This window comes from Gadus macrocephalus, chromosome 22 (assembly GCF_031168955.1).
Source record: "Gadus macrocephalus chromosome 22, ASM3116895v1".
Lineage (NCBI taxonomy): Eukaryota > Metazoa > Chordata > Actinopteri > Gadiformes > Gadidae > Gadus > Gadus macrocephalus.
This window is the reverse complement of record NC_082403.1, coordinates 12,844,655-12,865,356: the sequence shown is the minus strand read 5'-3', so window position 1 is coordinate 12,865,356 and position 20,702 is coordinate 12,844,655. Positions and strand designations below refer to the sequence as shown.

Sequence of the window (20,702 nt, the reverse complement as noted above, 5' to 3'; positions counted from 1 at the left end):
ACGCAGATCTGTCTCGGAGCCAGAGTTGTGACAGTGTTGTCTTCCATTATATAGAGATCAGGGATTCAGCCAGTGTTGAGCGAATCTATTAGAAGACGCCTTTCATTTCTTTCCCCCCAGGGATGCGATTTGGTGGATGACTCACACAAACACAGCCTTTCTAGTCAAAATACGTACTTTAATACATTCAGTAATCACGAATGAGAATAAGCAAATTAATAGATATTAAATAAATAACACTCTTCTCATTGTAGTCTTAAGGTGTCTTTGGATATTTTTGAGGACCCTTCCACACTCTGTTGACCTGACCAGGTCGTACAGGTGGATCCCTGTTCTAACCATAACTTTATATGACCTATGGCGTCACCGCGTGGGATGGGGGGTTGGGGTGTAAGTGCTCTGCGCGCCTTGCCCTTTATCTTTGCCCTTCAGCGTGTCGTTGGCTCAACCCAGTGCTCCTCCATTCGTGCCAGACATGCCAGTGAGTCAGTCTCCTCTGCAGCCACCCCCCAGGAACTCAGGCACGGGGAGGGGGGGGGGGGGGGGGGGGCCGTGTCCGAGTTCATTCTCATCAGGCCCTCCTCAGGGACAGCTTATGGGCCAAGCTGAAAGGCCCCCCGACCCTCAGTTCTGCGCTCAGCTAAACTGCACAGCTTGATGTGACAGGCATCGGAGCAGAAGCCCGGTGCGCCATCGCTCTCTCGCCGTGGTCCGTTCTTCTTCTTCTCTGCATAATGATAGCGGTGGACCGCAAAGAGTGTGACGAGATTAACCCCGATGATGACCAGTACGTGTGAGCGAGTAAGGTGAAAGACTAATGGTTTGATTTCCCTTCTGGGGCCTAAACCGTAGCTGCCCTTTTGGCTTTTAACGTGACGTGATAAGCCTTTTATTTATTTCCATAATATGCGAGATTAGAATGGAAATCGACGCGCGATCATTACGGTCCGATTACCAATTCATACGCATTAGCTGGGGATCTGTGCACCACAACCTTTCATCCCCCCTTTCTTATCTAGTAGTAGACGGTCTTTGCTTTGATGTGTAAGAAAAACAGTGTGAGGTAATAGTCACCAGGGCCCCAGCCCGTCTGCTGTCAACTTCCCACATGTGGTCGTTATGCAGCAAAGAGACAGTCTCAAAAATACCAAATGTCTCGCTGTTGCCGAGTTAAAGAGTTTGCCGCTCGACACCGTAAAGTCGCTGGCAATTTGCGACAGTGTTCGGTGTTTGTTATTGAATGTGTGTGACGCCCCCTCCAGGTGCCCAGGCCTAATTGTGACATTGGTACGGCGTTGCGCGCAACGCTCTCTGAAGGGGAACCTGTAGGAGTTCAAGAGGAGTGGGGAATAGGGAGAAGGAAGAGGGCCACCAGGTTTATTACCTTTATCACTGACACGGACGTGCACATACGTGCACTTACACACACGCACATGCACCGACACACTTAGTTTATTTCTTCGCACCATACACTTTAGCCTTACGGCTTACGATCGTCTACGTTTTACGACTCGTCAATCCCAACGTGTCCAAGGGAGAGTCTCCGGACACTCCTTGGAAACGGCAACAACAAAAACAGACAACAGCCGGCGTTCCCGAAAGAATCGCCCAGGGAAGCGACCGGGCGCCAGGACCAGACTGAGGTCCAGGGCTCGTCGTCTGGCCCTGCCAAGCAGCCGGCCAGCCAAGCTGGATGTCATCAGAGAGAGAGTAAAGAAGGAACAGGACGTACGGAACTGCAACATCCTTTTGTCTGACCGAGGCTTGGCTGACCCCTTCGAAACCCGGACCACTGGAACCAGCCCGCCCAGAGCCTCTCTGTTCAATGCATGGGCAGAACGGAGGCATCTGGAGAAAAATCAAGGGAGGAAGCCGGTTTCTGTCATGGTCAGCACAAACTGGTGTGATCCAGAGAATGTGACGATTCCATCTCGTTCCCGATCCAACCAACCTGAAAGACGGACCATGAAACGCAATCAAAGGATCTTGCAAGACTGGATTTATAAGAAGCCTTAACAAACAGCAGACAACCAACACAGACGCAGACGCCACGTGGCTTGGGATTTGAATAAGGTAAACACTCGCAAGACTTTTACCTACATGGCAGCCTTGCATCACCCAAATGGGTTCTACAGTCTGATAGTGGATATGGTGTCATCCACACACACACATACGCATGCTCGCTATGTAAAGGGCTTTAGGTACCTTGAAAAGCACTATATAAATGCAATCATGTTTGATATGTTAGCGGATGTGTTGACGGGATTCATTGGTCAATTAGTGAGTGATATTGTGTCCCATGTCACCATTAAGACCATCCCAATCAGAAACCATGGTTGGACAAAACCATTGGTGATTCGCTGAACAGATGCACTGTACAATTGTGGGCTTGAGATTGGTTATCATGGATGACTACAAAACAGCTGCATACGATGGAAAGAACGCCAGACAGGCCGGCACAATTTGTGTCTGGGAACGCGTGAGGTCAAAGGCCTGGTCTCCAACGTGGATGAGAAGGCCTGCGTGGAGTAGGGGGGGGGGGGTGCCAGGGCAATAACCCATTTTTTCTGAACTTCTGCTGATGGTGGACCTTGGCAGGAACCAGAGGACCCCACCTCCCACAGGATGGATGGGAGTCCCTGTGTAGAGGGAGAGCAGCTTCACAGCTCGGGGTCCACATCGCAGAAGACCTGACCGGGTGCTGCCTGACCGGACTGTTCTCTGGGAATATTACTGGATAATAGTGGAGCAACGGTTCACGGGTTACCCGTGATCCGTACGGATCAACCCTCACGGTTCGGGACGCAAGTGATCTGCGGATCGGCTGATAAAAAAAAAAAAAAGAACTAAAGTTGTGCGTTCACATGGTCAGCGCATGTTTAAAGCACAATTCCGGTATTTAGCACATTGAACCCCCTTTCTGGTTTGTCTAGGATGAAATATAGTGGTTGACACACCGAAATGTTGACTATTGGTCCTGTCTCAGGCATTGAAACGGAATCCGGACCGGGAACCGGAACCGGAACCGGAGTGGGCCGTTTATGTTTGGTTGTAGTCTTTCGCTCGTTCCCCGTTTCAACAGTAGGGCTAGAACTGAGCGAAAAGACTACAACCCGCCACCCTTTCTGTTAGGGTAAAAAAAGAAGACGAGGATGTCTTTTGCCTCAGATTGTACTTTTTTTAGTTATTTTTAAGTATTTTTTTTAATATATTTTTTAATATTTACTATGCTTAAAGGAAGCAGGATTATTATCTTATTTTTCACTCTTTTTGTTTTTACACATTTGAAGATTTTATTTAAAGTCACATTTGTCTTGTTATCTTTTTTTGTTGTTGTTGATTCGAAAATGATCCGACCCGTGTCTCAAAAACCGTGACACGATCCGAACCGTGAGTTTTGTGATCCGTTGCACCCATATTGGATACTCAGGACCTGCTCCCAATGCACCTCAGCGAGCCTCCTGTGTGTGTGTGTGTGTGTGTGTGTGTGTGTGTGTGTGTGTGTGTGTGTGTGTGTGTGTGTGTGTGTGTGTGTGTGTGTGTGTGTGTGTGTGTGTGTGTGTGTGTGTGTGTGTGTGTGTTACGTATGCGAAGTAAGCATTTCAGTGCAAGCGGTAGATGTGGGACTTTGTAAGTGACCAATTAAAACTTGGCGTTCCACCCCAGCGTCGCTGTGTAAAGCATGCTTTGAGTGGAGGGAGACGGAGGCATTAGTCATCCTAGCACTGTGCAAATGCTAGTCGTTTAACATTTTATGGGGAGTTTGACATCTCCAGAAAACCATGATGGAGGATCAACAATGTCGTGCTCGTTGACCATGAACTGGTGGCAACAGTCCCCAACACAAACCCAATGCACCGGTAGATGGTGGGTCTGAGCCTGGACGGAGGCCAGGGGACTTTCAGACTCGTTTTCGGGTTAGAGCGCCTACCATTAAGGCTTAGTCCTTACTGCAGCGACCCCGGTACGATTCCTGCCTGTGGTGGTTTGCTGCATGTCTTCCCCTCTCTCCCTTACCTTCCTGTCTAACTCATTCTCTAATAAAAGGCATAAAACCTGCAAAAATAAGATGTTTTCAAGAGGAGCCTGGTATATGGTGCCTGAGCCAAATGACTCCGTCAGCCAACATCACCTGTTTAACGCTCAAAGCGGCCATCTGCTCTCCTCTGGTACATTCCTCCATATTTGGCTGAGGTTGCTTGTGCCCTTATAGAGTAGTATAAAGGCTATGTCTTTTAGAATAACAACAGGACACACTTTATTATCCATTGTACTTATTTGTTGCTTTTTAAATTAATAGTTGCATTATTATTCTTGTCACTTTCACTTTATACTTGTACTGTTATAAGAAACACTTGTTACTTATATCAAGTACTTTATTCTTGTTATAAGTACTTTATACCTTTACGCTTGCCTTATATAAGACTTCCATTGCCAGAGATGTTTTTTTTCTGTATTTGGCTAACGAAGACCTTGAACTTGAGCACAAGTCCCTAACCAAAGTCCCAATTCAAGCAGTCGATAAAGCTGGCATTCAAAACAGGCATTGTTGTTCATGAACTCCAATACAACTTCTAAGCAGTCCATATCACTAAGGGTACCAAGTATTTGTTTGTAGAATGTCAAATGAGGAGCAGAAAAGGCTTGGAAAGTATGGTTGCTATCATTCTGTGTATTGTGTCTCTCGGTTGATGACTTAAGTGCTCCTTGGGTGAAAGAAAGTTCATGCCTGCATGGTGTTCACATCGTAGAGTTCTCTGTAGCTAGCAATTTCCCAGGGCCGAAAACGTTGTTTTCATCCGTCCTTTCAACGCTAATGGCAGCAAATAATGCCCAGTGAGGTTTGCTTCTAGTGACTGAAACACACAGGTTGTATACCGGGGCACACAAACACATCTCTCGTGACAGACAGATGGCCAGACAAATTACGTTGGTATGATCCTTGGTATGATCCTGCTTTTCTTCTATCTCAGGCCATTACCTTTTTGGCATTCCCAACAAAGACAGATTGCTTTTTCTGGCAGTTCATTAACGGTCCCATATCATGCTCTTTTAGGGTTCATAATTGAATTTGGGGGTACAACTAGAATAGGGTTACATGCCTGTATGTTAAATATACCCCTCATTATTCTCTCGATCGGTCGTCACAATGTTACGGAGGTAAAGTTCGAGTGCAAACAAGCTGTTTCTCTGACTTGTTGAGGGGCGTTCTCGGTGGGCGCGAATACTTTTCTAGCTTAGCAGACGTCAAACATGTATACATACGTCATATAACAGTCTAAAGTCTCAAAGGGAAAAGTTGAAAAAGCATGATGTCACCCCTTTAAGAACACTCCCTCCTCCCCAGGGACGAATACTGACTCAAACACTGGCATTGCACAATGTAAAACCTGCATGTAGAGGTTTGTGTAGGACGATTCAGCTGAGATTGGGCAGGTACACCCCAGTGCAGAGGAGAAGGAAAGCGTGACGGACAGTTGCATGTGGAGCCATGTTCAGGATGCAGAGAGACAGACATGGAGCATGTAAGCCCGAATGCAGTGCAGTGTAGTGTGGTGTGGTGTGGTGTGTCCATACAGAGCGAAGTCCAGGGGTGCAGGAAGAGATGGATCTCCTCGCGCTTAGTACAGGGGAGTCCAGTGGAGAGAGAGTCACACATGTGGAGGTTACAGGTAAAAAGATGAGTGTAAATGCCTGAGGAAATAACCACCATTTCCGCCACTATGAGTTGGAGTTTAAAGTTGTGTTTTTTTCTATCCCTGTGCTTTTTGGCTTGATTTTCACGGAGGCACTGAGGGGTTTGTATGAGACATACTTCAAATCATAAGCTCTCTCGCTCAGTCGGCCAAATAAGATCCATCAATGTTCACCATATTCACATGCCTGTGGCAACATTGCTGGTGTTATGAAAATGTAAATATTATTCTTACCAACTGTAGTTAAGTAAGATGGATTGTATGTATTAGCCTGTGTGTGTGTTTCTCATCCAACTCATGTTCTGGTGACTCATTAAGGATTCAAATTTTTACTCCTCAACTCTACTCATGAACTTTACTCCTTCCACAGTGAATTGAACTCCAAACTACAAGACACTCTCGAACAAATCGAGGTAAGTGGTTTCCTTTTTTGTATTGTATCTTTTATGCCCTCTAGGTATCAAATTCCATATGTTGGCTTTGCATGAGTGAGCACAAAATAAACCAATTTCAGTAACAGCCCTAGCTGAGGAGAAACACAAATACCTCAACTTGGTATTTCTACAGTTTGGCTTCTCTCTTTCAGACGGGCAAATATTGACATGTTCAGAAATTCATTACAGCAAATTTGCCGATGCGCCTTGAATATCAGATTCATCTTTTTAGCTTTTGCTGATAAACGGCACGCAAAGCAATTTACCCTGCATCACTGATGTCGCACCTGAACAGGTTTGGGTTTGGTCTGCACACACACACACACACACACACACACACACACACACACCATATTCGATCCTGACTTTCTGAATGAACACAGTAATGCCCTCTGAGAGCTTGCTGGTAAACATGTGCGTAAAGCACACACACGTTCACAGAAGCACGCTTCCATGCGGGTCATTTACAGATAACTTGTTTGATTGCCACATACACACGAAAGGTCCACTGAAAGGCTGTCCCCAAGCAAATACACACTCCCGCGAATCTCGACATGCTTGGTGGCGCATGTATGGGAGTTAATCTGCTTTTGGCAGCCTAGCGGGCAGTCGCCTGCATTTCCAATTTATACGATCTCTCTTGCTCTTGCTCTCACAAACTTAAAAGAACAGATGCCAGGATGAAATTATTCAAATTTATCTTTTGATCAGTAAATAATGTAGGAAACCCTTTTACAATATTTGATTAAGTATAAAGGAACATCTTCAACATTGATAAGAGTCTGTATGCACACAGATACACACTACCAGACCTTTGGCCATCATACATTTGATCCATAAAAAGTTTGCTGTTTTTAATATTAAATCAAAAGAGGGATTTGACAAAGTCTCTCTTGGGTCGAGAGCCATTTTCTGCGGTTAATGGGTGAAAGCCATTTCTCAGATTTAAAGTTTGTCCAGTTTAGCCACAAGCGTGCCGTCGGTACATGGAGGGGTGAGCATCTGATGCGTTAGCGATGTGCACACACACGGAATCGACCTGCCCGTGGCCTTGTGTAGCAGCGATAAATCTTCTTTTACATCTTGATCGAAAAATCTGAACAATGATAACCTTCTCACCTTTAACCCTCCCCCTCCTTTTCTCTCCCCCTCCACCTCCTCTCTCCCTTATCTCCCCGGCTCCAGGAACAGCTGGACGTGGCTCTGTCCAAGACCTGCAAGCACTTTGATGTATCTCATTACACCAAGGTGCAGCTGGCTTACACGCTCCTGGGAAAGACACAGGTCAGTGCACGCAGGCACACGCACGTACACACTAGGGATTGGCAAAACGATTCTTTCCGGGAATCAGTTCTTTCAGTGCCGCTCACTATCACGATTCGTTTGTTTGTTTGATTTGTTCGTTAAGTCAGATCTCTGTTACGTCATTTGGCAGGGAATCGGAAATTATGGAATAAATGTTCATCGACATGCATGTAGCCTACTACTTTCTAATGTTCTGGTGAAATTACCCTGGTTAAGTGTAAATATTAAGAATATATATAAAGCACATACGTATTTTTTTCATAAATATCCTTAATACATAATGGGATGCAGTAAGAATTAAATGGCGTCTTCCAAGTAGCGCTAATAAGCAGTGAAGTACGTAAGCAAGCAGCAGCAGCACCATTGTGCGAATTCCCTACTAGACCAAACGAGACTCGTAATGGTAGGTAAAACAATACTTTATTAAAGCATGCAATTGTGATGTTGAACAAAATAAAAATAAAACGTGCTTGCATGATATTGAAGACTACAGCGATCGTTAGTTAACTTGGCGGTGCCTTGTCATTTGTTTACCCATGGGCCATGGCAGCGCGATTGCTACCTGCTGTAGTATTTTCATTGGCTGAATCGATGAGAACTTTTTAGACTCAATCAATATAAGGTCGCGGGGAGATGGAGCTCTGTGCGCTTGTATATTTTATTTACGTAACCACATATTTGTAGTTTAAAAAAAAATGGAAAAAAATGAATCAGCTCTTGTTTTGGGAATCAGTTCTCGTTGTTCACCTTCGGGATTAGTTCGTTCTAACCGAATCGTTCGCGACCGACCCCTCACTAGTACATACACAAGCACGCACAAAGATAACACACTCAGGTTAGAGGCAGGGCCTTATCATTCATTTCCTATTAATTTACCTTCTTGCGATTTTGGCCTCAGCAATTATTTTGTAATTATTCATGTATTTGGCGCAACAGAAAATGAATAAAGTGGATAATTGGTTAAATGTAATGAATAATCTATCTCATTACCGGGAAAGAGAACCGCATCATGCGGCCCTAGTTAGAAGTATTTGCCCCCATTGCTGACAGCTAGTATCAAATTAACCTGAGTCTGCGACCCAGTCCTGTCATGTTGTGTGAAATATATAAAAAGATGTATAATAATATAATAAAAATATAATACTGACGTTCCCAAAACTTTAAATCCCCATCGCCCACTTCCCCAAATAAAACATGGAAGTGTGTTTTGGTATGCTACAAGGTGTTTACCTACATGGTTAGCGCAATAGCAATCTAGCTGCCCCGAAGGCTTTTCTTCACTCTCTCCCACAGCCCTTTTCTGCAGCCCCCATTTGACTCTGTCATAGTTGTCATCCTTCTCTAACCTCAGACAGTGTTTTGCCATGACGGTTAATCATCTCCATCTAGTTTCCTTTTAGAGGATTTGGCGGAGGGGTGATTTCATCTCTCAGAGTCTGCCATGCGTCGTTTAGAGATGACTTTCCTCACCGCTCAGGTCGGCGCTGGAGAATCAAGGTGGACACATTACAAATACATAACGCCCCGTTGGCATTCACGGTGCCTCGGGGTTTGGCATGTCCCACTGTTTGCGAGAGGTTATGCACGGGCCAAGAGAAGTTCAGATGACGTAGGCACACTGCCTTCTCCAAAAATCTGGCTTTTGTTGGCATTTGAATATCGCATTAGGCGTAAGCACGGGGAAGTATGGGTCGTTATGTTGTTAACGAAATGTATCTTCAACTATCTTTTTATCACCTCCTTCCTTCCTCCCCCGCTTATTGAACCCGTGTCGCGTATTGTTCCGGGAACCCCAAAAGGCCAGCAGCGTTGACGCTAATGTCTTTTGATGTTACGCCCCTGGAGGACTGAACTGTCACCCGTGAAGCCCACACCGCATCATCCAGTGCGTTTTTCACAATGTAGAATCGAGATTTACTGCTTTGGATAATTGGTCATCTCTATTCCAGTGGCTGGCAAACTGTGACTGGTGGTCTGGATATCTCTCCTTGCGTCTGTCTCTTTCTTATTGCCCCCACCTTAATCACCTCCGTTTATTGTTCACTTCACCTCGATTTGCAATTGAATGTGCAGCATTTACGTCATTCGACAGCGTTTCACGAGGATTTCTGTCGCGCTGCATGCATTGCGCATAATGAAGTGTGCATAAAACAATCACAATGGACACATGCTCAATTTCCTCTCGCAACGGATAATCAGAATTAATATTTGGTCAAAAGCCTTAAATGTGCCCTCTTAATCTTTATCAACTTTAATGAGCTATTCAACACATCTAAACTATGGGCTTGGCGGCTAATGTGTCAGACCAAAGGTTTTGGTTTGCAGCTTCAGAGAATTTGGGCATCACACCTTCTCTTGAAGGAGACCTATTTTTAGATTTGAACAGCGAGGGAACCGCCGCAACCGGCCCCCAGTGAAGAGGGGCCGTGGAGCGGATGAGTTGGCCGTGGCGCTGGCGGTGGGCTGGAGGCTGTAGGGCTCCTCTGAAGCCGCGGAGAGATCAAATCATTGCAGCGCGTCGCTGACTCAAGCTGCATTTGAGTTTTCTAAACGCACTGAGCCTAATTAAACCTGCATTATTATGTCACTGTTTCACTTCGCCCATTCCTTTTTATTCAAACTGTTTGATAGGATGAGGGTGTAAAGAGTAATAGCCCGTCCACCCACTGCTCAAATAACCCTGGGATTTATTTCTTCTCTCTAAATCAATTTGGTAAAAGGAGACAAAGGCGGGAAAAATCTTTTGTCCAAAAGGGTAGCATAGCTGGTGACACCATGCCGGTTTGAATACACCGATCCATCTCAGTGGCACTATTGTGTAGTGCCACAGTTCCAGCTGAAAAGTTATGGGCTCAATTTTCCAATGTCAGCAGGCTAACATGTAGCCAACCCCAACCCCTACCTTCTCCATGCCGTTCCTTCATTCACTGTCACTCTCTCGGGATGAAGCATTCTGACCATCGATCAACTCCAAAATGATCTGTCATTCATGATTCAACTGACCGAGAAACGCCATGCCGATGTTTTTCCTGTGACCCACTGTCTCTCTGTCTCTCTGTCTGTCTGTCCGTCCACGGCAGACCGCCATGGACCAGCTGCACATGCACTTCACGCAGGCCATCCACAACACGGTGTTCCAGGTGGTGCTGGGATACGTGGAGCTCTGTGCCGGCAACGCCGACACCAAGTTTCAGAAGATGCAGTACAAGGACCTCTGCACGGTAACCATTGACACACACACACACACACACACACACACACACACACACACACACACACACACACACACACACACACACACACACACACACACACACACACACACACACACACAAACACTTGGTGCTTGTTTGCAAACATGGGAAGCCATATTGAAATGGTTATCGGATCTCCCGATATGAATTGGCGTGTTAAGATTAATGCTCGACGATTTCCTATCTGTCCTCAGTGGAGCCTTGTGATTGGTTCCCACGCTCTATGTTAAAGAGGCTTACGTAAGACGACGCTACCCGTTACGTGCCCCGACCTTCACTCAGAACGCAGCCGTACAGGCAGTGATCCGGAAATGTTACTAGGACTTGTATTGAGCAGGCTAATTGCCTGTACGGATCACCTTAAATATCGATTCCTGTTCCCATTCACACTTGAGCGCATGCAGGAAATGTTCAGGAACATTGCAGGGTAAGACTGCATGTATTGAAGGGTATTTATAAACATCCTGTCGTCAACCGAATTATTCTCCAAGTCTGCCCCCCAGCACGTATAATATCATGAAGAAAGGCCAATAGCAATTTCTACACACACACACACACACACACACACACACACACACACACACACACACACACACACAGTCACACACACACACACAGTCACACACAGTCACACACAGCATTAGCCTCATTAGCATTCCGATGAAATATCTCCAGCCCATCACAAACGACATCATCATTCAATGACATGGGATCTATTCTACATCTCCCCCCCCCATAGTAGCTAGTGATGAGGTAGAGGGGGAGAACATGGACCGGGTGTGTTGACCTCCATTAGAGGCTCCCCTGTTTTAGACATGGAGGTAAAACATTGATTCTCATCTGCACCTCAGGTGCTGAAAGGAAAGCACAGAAAAACATGTTTTTGTGTTGAATTGAACCGGTCTCCCTGTTGAGCTGGTGCACTTTGGCTCCACCTCGTCCCCTTTTGCCCTCCCTCTGTTTCCCCCTCCTCCCCCTGCCTCCTTTCTCCCTCTGCTCCATGCCCTCACCCGTCCCCGCCCGGTGGACCCCGTGGCACTCGTCTGTCATTCTCTCCAGGGAGTTCACCGTCTCTTTCTTTTCCCTTCACTGTGGAGTGCTTGGCTCGGCAGAATTCACGCCTCTATTTAGGACGGATCTTCTTTGTTATCTCTCTGTCGATATCTTTCTCTCACGCTCTCTCTCATATGATGCTGTCTGCTCTCTCGCTTTCTGAAAACCCCCGGGGCCATTACCCCAAAATAACTCTTCCACCCTCAAGGCTACCGTTCCAGATGAATTGTGTTACAGTTAAGGCATTAAGGATAAATTATTGAATCGGCTGTGTGGTACAGACTACATTATAGTGTTGTTGATATTGCATTGATGCGGCTGAAGAATCTCACCAAGACTAAATGAGAATGTAAGCGAACACGCACACGCACACAATCTTGGACTCTCCCTTCTGTGCGTGCTGCTCCCATGAAATAGTGTAAGTGCAGCTGTGTGAACAATCGTAAACCTGACACAGACCGTTTGGCAATGTTTACTTGCTGTTGATGGATTCCCCATCATCATCCCATTTTATTGGCTCCCTTCACCCACGAACACACACACACACACACACACACACATAAACACATGCATGCACACACACATAAACACATGCATGCACACACACATAAGAGAAAGACACTGTTGAGTCTGGGTGGAGATGGAGTCCCTGGGCTCACACACACACACACAAGACAGATAACACACACCCCCTGGACTCACCGCCTACTGGACTCCCTCCCCCTCTCCGTCCCTCGTTACAGTACAGTATGCCGTGAGTGATGCGACGCGCCCGCTGGCTGCGTCCTCCTCCCGGGGTCTGAGCTGTGACACCTCCCCTCCCCGATACCCTTCCCCCCCTCCCACATGTGTTTGTGATGTTTTTGATATGTTGCTTATGTGCTGAGGTGTTTTTTTGCTAATCCCTACACTGTGCCCCCCTTAGAGGAGCATAGTTTAGGCATTCACATTTTTTTCCCTCGTTACCCTCTTGTTTAGCTTTTTATTTTTCTTTTCTAAAGAAGGCAGCATGTTTCTTATCAAACGAGCGCCTGACAGTCTCTCCGTCCTGTCTCACCACACTGTCTTTTATGTTTCTTGGACGGAATGTAACTGGTAGTTTCATTGCTCTGTAACATGTGCAATGACAATAAAGATCTATCTATCTATCTATAAACACATGCATGCACACGCACATAAACACATATACACACCCACACACGCGGGCATACATAAACCCACCCTCACACAAATAAGCATACATAAACATACACACTCACTGCCATTGGAATGATGGCATCTGTCTTAACGTTCTTAGCAGTGTGATTGTGTTGTGGAATGACAGCATACACACACACACACACACACACACACACACACACACACACACACACACACACACACACACACACACACACACACACACACACAGTATATTGTGGTGTCAGTGTTGCGTAGTATCTCGAGCCTCAATTAGTCCATTGTGTGTGTTTCTAATGAAAGCATCACACAAAATAGCCGTGCTAACCCTAGTATGGTATTCTTTAAGTAATCACCAGAGTGACGTGTTAGTAAACGCCCTTTCCTTGGTGAATAAACCATGGAGATGTTTCCCTCTGAGATCATTCTGAGTGTATTCAGTTAATGACCCCCTCGCTCCCTCGCTCCAAACCCCTTCACTTCTCTCTGCTTGCCTCAAAATGACCAGGGAGGAATGCAAATGTGCTACTGGCTTCATACTTAAGAGTTACGATTTTCCGAGGGGTTAGGCGGGAAGGTCAGCCCGTGGTGCAAAGGGGGGATGACTGTTGAATACTAACTCTTTGATTCGGCTTGGCTGGCGTCTTCACTTCCCAATGGTAACTTTCACATATTAAGTTTATGTTCCCATCGGGCACATTCAACCAACTTCTAAATGTGTCATGAAAATGTTGGAGGGCACGATAGGCGACATTAACTTGCACACATTTTGACCATCACTTTAATACCTTGCAGGTTTTGGACATTTGGGATGACTATTAATTGTAATAAATGAATAAAATATTCGTTTGAAGTTTCCTCAAAGCGCTTATTTTCCTCGAGTTTGCAAATGGTGCAATCTGGTTTGAAAACAGGAAAACAGCCTTCTGCCAACCGCCCTCAAAGCGGCTGTCTCCAGGAGACCCGGCCAGGCTTCATGACCCAACGCGGCCCCCTCACAACTGACTCTCTGACCAATCACGTGTGGTCGTTTGTGGGCTTTATAATAACGAGGCCATCTGGTTACATTTATTGATCTATTTATTTATTTATTTATGGCATCACTGTTTGTTATCATACCGCGGACGATAATGTCAGCCCCAATTTGTAAACTGAAAAAGCGTGTTCCCTTCTTAGGGTATTAACCAGTGTCTGCACTCCCATTAGGGTCCGTTCCACTTGCGATGATCTGTCCGTGGCACAACATCCCATAATTATCCAGAGGGCGCTGGCATTGTGTGCTGTTGTTTATCTCAAAGAGCAATTAATTGGGCTCTGAGCGTGGAGGAGCGTTTTCATGTAAACCGTGTGTGCTGTGACCGTGAGCAAGCTCTTATTTTAGCTTTTCACTCATGTCGTTGTGGTCATTGTTCCACCCGTATGTAATTTGGTGTGTTTTGTAATCGCCTGTTTTGTACTCGTGTGAAATGAGTCCACTGCCTCAAGTATTTGCCACTCAAAACTTAAGTTCTATTTTGAATGGAAATTAGTCTGGCGTAGTTTGTCAACATCGGGCTGTCAGAGCGTATAAACAGATGACTTCCTGTTGATGTTGAGTTTGTTGTTTGCTGTCGGAGCAGTGGTGTTCTTTCGATATTTTCCATGCTAGATGCCTTCACGATCGGATATGTTTTTATTTTCCTCTGGTGAAGCGTTTAAGGATGTTTTCTATCTTTACGCTTCCCTGCTCAATGAAAGATGGAAGCGGGTGGGAGTGTTGTGGCTGAGGGGTTTAGAAGCTGCAGAGGAGCCTCTATGCCTCCTGGTAAACTCCTCCATATGGTCTGGGCCTTTTTCGCAGTCGCTGATGGAAGAGAAATAATCGATTAGCCAATTACACGGATGTATTGCTCGCAATACAGCATGCCTTTATTCCAAACTATTTCAGTCACTTTATCAGAGCCAGGAACCAAATTATCCAGGAACCCCATATTAAACCAATCAAATCAGGGAAACATTAGCCTGGCTATTGCCGGACCAAGCTCAATCGTAGATTGAACGTTGGTGCGGGGAAGCTGCAGTCATTTTCTTCAGCACAAGAGGCGTGATCAATGGGCCTAGTTCAAATCACTCTGTACGCAATTGGTTGCTTGCCGTCGCTTCCATGTCGTCATTGTGTTAAACCAGCCAATAGCGAGCCAGCGGTTAAAGCCAGCTTGGTGATTGGCTCCCGCAAAAACCTATCGGAAGCAGAATAAAGAAATGTGTTGTTCTTCTCCAGACCCTTCTTCAGGGCGAGCTCAAATCGCCGTCAGAATGGGCGGGGCCACCCATTCTAGGGTAAACAAAACAAGCAAACTATCTATATATACCAAGCATAGAAATATCGTCTTTCCTATTTTAACAACCAAGTCAATAAGCAACTGCTTTAGTATGGCACGCCGATAGTCTTGCTTGTCTGAACCGGCAAGACTACGATTTTACTAAACTTGACTTCTATGGACCAGGCAACTGAACTTTGCAGCCCCCTGCTCAATGAACCCCCACAGTTCAGCCAGTTGAAGGATCATTTGTTTGTTTGTGTGCATGCGGGGTTTAAACATGAGAGTGATAGTGGGGTTCATCTTAGATGTTTCGGGGATTGGATGTTTACGAAGGAGGCCGTGGTGCAACTCTGCCGGCTCGGCACTTTTGCATAAGTGCTGACTGGTGTCACCCTGCACCTCCGATCGCCTGCAGTTTCTCGTGAATACGGTTCCAAGGAAGGAAGCGATTCAGCTAATTTAGTGCAACCTTCGCCCGTGCTTTCCTTTATACATTTCTTTCCCCCCTAATTGTGTGGTGTTTCTTACGCGTATGCATTTGGCGCACAAATTCACACATAGACCAATGTGTGCATAGACACGGAACCAAACGTGCCAGTTGAAATGATCACCTGCCTATCGTTGAGCGAGTTTTTAACATGGCTAGACTCATCCTTGGGCGACAGGTCAAAAGTCAAGAATGGCTCCATGATCAATATTTTCTCAAGCCTCCCCCATGATACATGTGCTTTAAGGCCGTGCAAAGCCACTACTAGGGTTGGGGAAAATAAATAGATTCATGTTAGTGGCTGGTTTATTAGGTTGGCTGAAAATTAAGTATAAGAAATGCAAGCGAGAAACGCTGATGTCCTCTTGGAACTGATGTAGAGTGGAACCATATTGACAGTGCTGCCTGACGGAGGGCCCTTTAGCGTATTCGCCTTTAGTTTGTTTCGCATAAACCGTGTGCTGTCATGCTCACACTCGCATTGTTACTATAATAACAATGCCGGACACCAAAATATCTGTAGAACCCCAACTCTGAATAACCACATGCATGCATAACAGCCCCTGCTGAGAAAATATGTATAAAACATAAGATTACACACACATTAACCGGCTTCCCTGATGCACAAAAATACCCCTTCATCCCATACACACACCTTAACACCCCTCCCCCCTCCTCACACTAATTCTGTCCCCACTCCTCAGTTGCCAGGCAACATGGTATGGATGGCTTCCAGAGCAGATGCAACAATCAAATCTAATACTCTAAGACTCTATTACATGAACTATATTAGCTTGACTATCTGGCCGGTGGTGCAAGAGCCGCTTTGTAATCGTTAATGAAAATCATCTGCAACTATTTAGTGCGTCAGGGGGCTCACCATCATTAATTACAGACCACAAAACCAGGGATGGCTGAGAGGGAAACGTCTGGACTTATCAGGCAGTTCGGTGGGGTGTTTCACAACACTAACTCTCCTTTTTATTATGAAATTTATTAAATGTGTAAAAATAGGACAGAATAAATTAGTTTAATTTATTACATTGCATCAACTGTTGGATCAACATGTTTTGGTGATAAAATGAGGTCTCAAAAAATATTTGCTTCCACTTTGCTTCTATTTACAAATTGTATCGAATAATTAAAACAAAAGGCAGGAAAAATGTGTTCAGGGATAATGAAAGTTGTCTAATTAACATACCAATTAAAAAAAAACATTCACTTTTTTTATTAATAATACTGGCAACATTAGCAAGTAATGTTTGGCGCTCAATTATGTTTCAAAGTAATACGTCTGGGTTGTTTATTAATTTTAAGGAGACGGAGGAGGAGACTTCTCCATGAAGCATTCTACGTTCGTCACAATGACATACTGACAATGAAAAAGCATGGCAGAAATGATTACCCAGTTCATATTTAATGATCTTTCATCAGCTGATCGCTTGCAGTCATCAATCCACATCCGAGGACATGCTCTGTTGAAGAACACTCCATAGGATATTGGTCTGCAATTCTGAACCCCACATCGATGCTCTATTCCCTGGCTCACGGTTCACTCTCTAGGACCCCCCCCCCCCGTTGGCCTGTTAAAAAGTAAACTAACATATTTTTTTGGGATGGAATTCTAGGGCTATTAGCTCATTTTTTATTTTCCAAGCGTTGCTCTTGTCTGCATTACAAAATCCATTAAATTGATGGAGGTTTTATGTCATGCCCATAAAAAGTTTATAACAGACAGCAGGGGGTATGTTCCATTATTGGTCAAAGCCGTGAACATTAATAAATATCATGCTGGGAAGCTGTCAACTATGGGGATGTATTTTTCCCCAGGCGATGCATTTTTCTAATGAGTGTCGTTTCTGTATGGAGGCGGTCCGTTGAGGGACGGTGTGATGGCCTGGATACTCAGACTTTGTCGGTGGCCTTCACTGTCGTCCTTGTGCACTCTGAATATTTGGGCGAACTCTGCCAAACCTTAGTTCAGTACGCATGGTCCTTGACTTATTTTATTGTTCGTCAGTTTTATGTTTTCTACTGCAAAAAAAGAGGCTCTTCCGATGTGATACAATTTCATACAGTATTTTATAATGCCCGGCACTGAATTATCTCAATGGATGCCATAACATACTTGGCATGGGAAATGGGCCGTGTTGCTTACTTAGTAAATGAACCTATTTGAGGGTTTGACATCAGTAAACAGTGTTGCATTAGGGGCAGTGTCCTAATGGGATGCCTCCACTATGTTTTGCTTGATTAAGCCATTTTTTATTCAGGCATAGGAATAGATCTCATTCTAATTGAATCTGTGCTTTTGAAAGCCTCTACATCTCCCTCAAGACATGCCAGGCTGCTGCGTAATTAAAATGCTATAGTCATTTTTAGGCGATTTATCCATGTACCCCGATGGCAAATAATTGAAAACACAACAGCAGAAATTGAAATAGGGATATTTTAACCAATTTCATATACCAATAACCTAATTTTCTGTCGTCTACCAATCTGTTAGTACTACTAAGCCCAATAAAATCAAACTCGGTTTTCAAAATTGTATGCAATGCACAACCGTTTATAGAAATGTAATGGCACTGTGTCCTATCAAAATTGTATATTGTTCATTTTACTGAAAGGATTTTCCATGGCATCTCTTCTTCTGTCGGCAGCATATCACCCCGGACAGCTACATCCCCTGCCTGACAGACCTGTGCAAGGCATTGTGGGAAGTGATGCTCAGCTACCACTCTACCATGCAGTGGCACGAAGAGCTTGACAACAAGGAGGGCCCCGCCACCCAAGGTAACGGTGCATATCATTTGGTTGCCTGTCAATGGCATCATGACCCCTTTAACCCCTTACTTCCAGGGAAAAAGTAATATTAGTAATTGGGACCTCATTTATTGATAATGTGTGTGATAACCGCACATCGATCTAGCTATCGATGTGCTGTTATCACAAGTGGTTCGTGCCAGCTACCAAGCTATTGTTCACTGTAAAGTTATAACGTTACAACAACGTTCAACATTCACTTTTAGCATGATTAGTTTGAACACAGCTCTGGGCTACCCCATGATTGATTTTGCCACATGACATAAACTACAGCTGTATGGGTCGTTTCCTGATCTAATGGCTATAAGCAAGTTAACGTTACATTAACTTGCTTACATTAGCTTATTTCATTATGATGAAATGAAAACGTGAATAAGGTGACTAGATGTAACGTGTTTGTAATTGTGTTGATTGAGAGACCCCTAGCATATACCTTTTAAGATGATATTTATGAAAAGGCTTTTATCTCATCGATAGTGATTCCAGGACACCCATAGATTCATGTCACCTCTGGCTCTCTGTTGAGGGAAGAATTTAACATACTTGTCTGCTACTTCTGTATTAAAACCACTTACAGACTGCTCAGATTTATTCCAATTTGATTACATAAGTAGAAGTCAAATAGGTCAAATGTAAATCAGCCTCTATGAGGAACTAGAATGTGTGTGGCGTGCTGTCCGAGAAATTAGATTTGCTGTTATTGGTTACCCCAGACGTACCGGAGAGTTTGAAAACATTGGCTACATACTCCTTTACGTTGACATTTGGTGACCTTACTTATCCCGCTTGTCATCCACCCTATTATAAATCCTTTAAGCTTCTGCAAACATTATGTAAAACTACAAAAGTAATTACCATACAATTATCATGCCTAATTTCTCCTGGTGCAACCTCATCCCATTAATATGAGTACATTGCCCTTTTGTTGACTATGTTTGTCAATAAATGTAGTTTGATACCAAATTTGACCTATTCATTTGCTTTCAAGGATAAACTAAAAGCTAGCTGAGAGACATGAATGATGCATGCCCCGAAATACCTAAATTGTATAAATTCGGTTGGCTCCCTATTGCCTACACTGTTTAATTGTCTCAGCAACAATCTTCACTCACAAACAGAATTCACTCCGCATGGACAGTTATTAAGTCACAATTCATAATTTCGTCATTATGTTGTCCAAATTATTGCTTTAAATACCACACAGATGAATATGTTACTCTTTGAAAACGTGTCACTCCATAAAACTAAACGGAAAACAATATCGGTCCATTGAATCAAGGAACCTGTGGTTTGTTTTTATGTGATCATTTAAGCGTTATTTTTCAAAGGTGTTTGTCTGTTGCCTACCATATTGACCTATTTCTGTGTAGGCGTGTGATTCCGTGAGGACACATAAAGTACTGTTGATTGTTGGCAATTTAAAGAGATGTTGGTGGTGGGGTGGGAAGTAAGGCTTGTAACGGCCAACGGAAATCTCTCAGTAAAAGACCTCAGGATCCTTCACTGGAGATCGACATGCTCACATCAATGACATTTATATATACACCCTTTAGTTTCCACTGGTTTCCACTGAGGAGGGATGCAGGGCCCTTTGTCGTTGCGATCTGGCTGTCACCTCCGTCCTTCAGCTGAAGGTGACCCTCGGCCCTAATGGTGATTCACTTATGTTGGTTAGTTTGTCCAACACACTCGCGGTGATACTGACCTTGGTCTCAAACCGGGAACCCATCAACCTGCTTAACGACCTGGCCACTGAAAATCATACACACACAAGGACATATGCACAGGTCACACGCAAAAAACCCACCCACACACATGTGCACGTACACAAACGCGTGCGCACATGCGTACATACACACACACACACGTACACACACACACACACACACAAACGTACACACACACGTACACACACACACTGCCTGCAGAGCGCTCTCAACCAGGCAGTAAAGGGTAACAGTAATCAATGTCACCCGCACCAGCCTAATGAAGTGGTTGTTTCAGGAAGCTAATATTGACCAGGGTGTCCGCCCTACCTGCCACAGTAGATTTGCCATCGCATCGTGCGCCGGGTCTCCTTTGATTAATGCAGATTTCAGCTCCCCGTGCGGAGGTGCACCTGAGCGTAGGAAAGTCCATGGCCAGCGCTCTCTGTTTGACCAAAGACT

The 20,702-nt window shown here is 44.7% G+C and overlaps 1 protein-coding gene across 3 annotated transcripts in view; it reads left to right on the top strand.

The window, feature by feature from the left end:
* Window positions 1–20,702, top strand: part of vps50 (VPS50 EARP/GARPII complex subunit) — a 101,525-nt gene that overhangs the window by 25,144 nt on the left and 55,679 nt on the right. For all 3 annotated transcript variants that reach the window (XM_060044286.1, XM_060044284.1, XM_060044285.1), the window contains 4 exons: window positions 6,067–6,109; window positions 7,316–7,414; window positions 10,516–10,656; window positions 18,372–18,504. In XM_060044286.1, coding sequence (XP_059900269.1) covers window positions 6,067–6,109; window positions 7,316–7,414; window positions 10,516–10,656; window positions 18,372–18,504 — 416 coding nt within the window. The remainder of the gene's footprint in view (window positions 1–6,066; window positions 6,110–7,315; window positions 7,415–10,515; window positions 10,657–18,371; window positions 18,505–20,702) is intronic.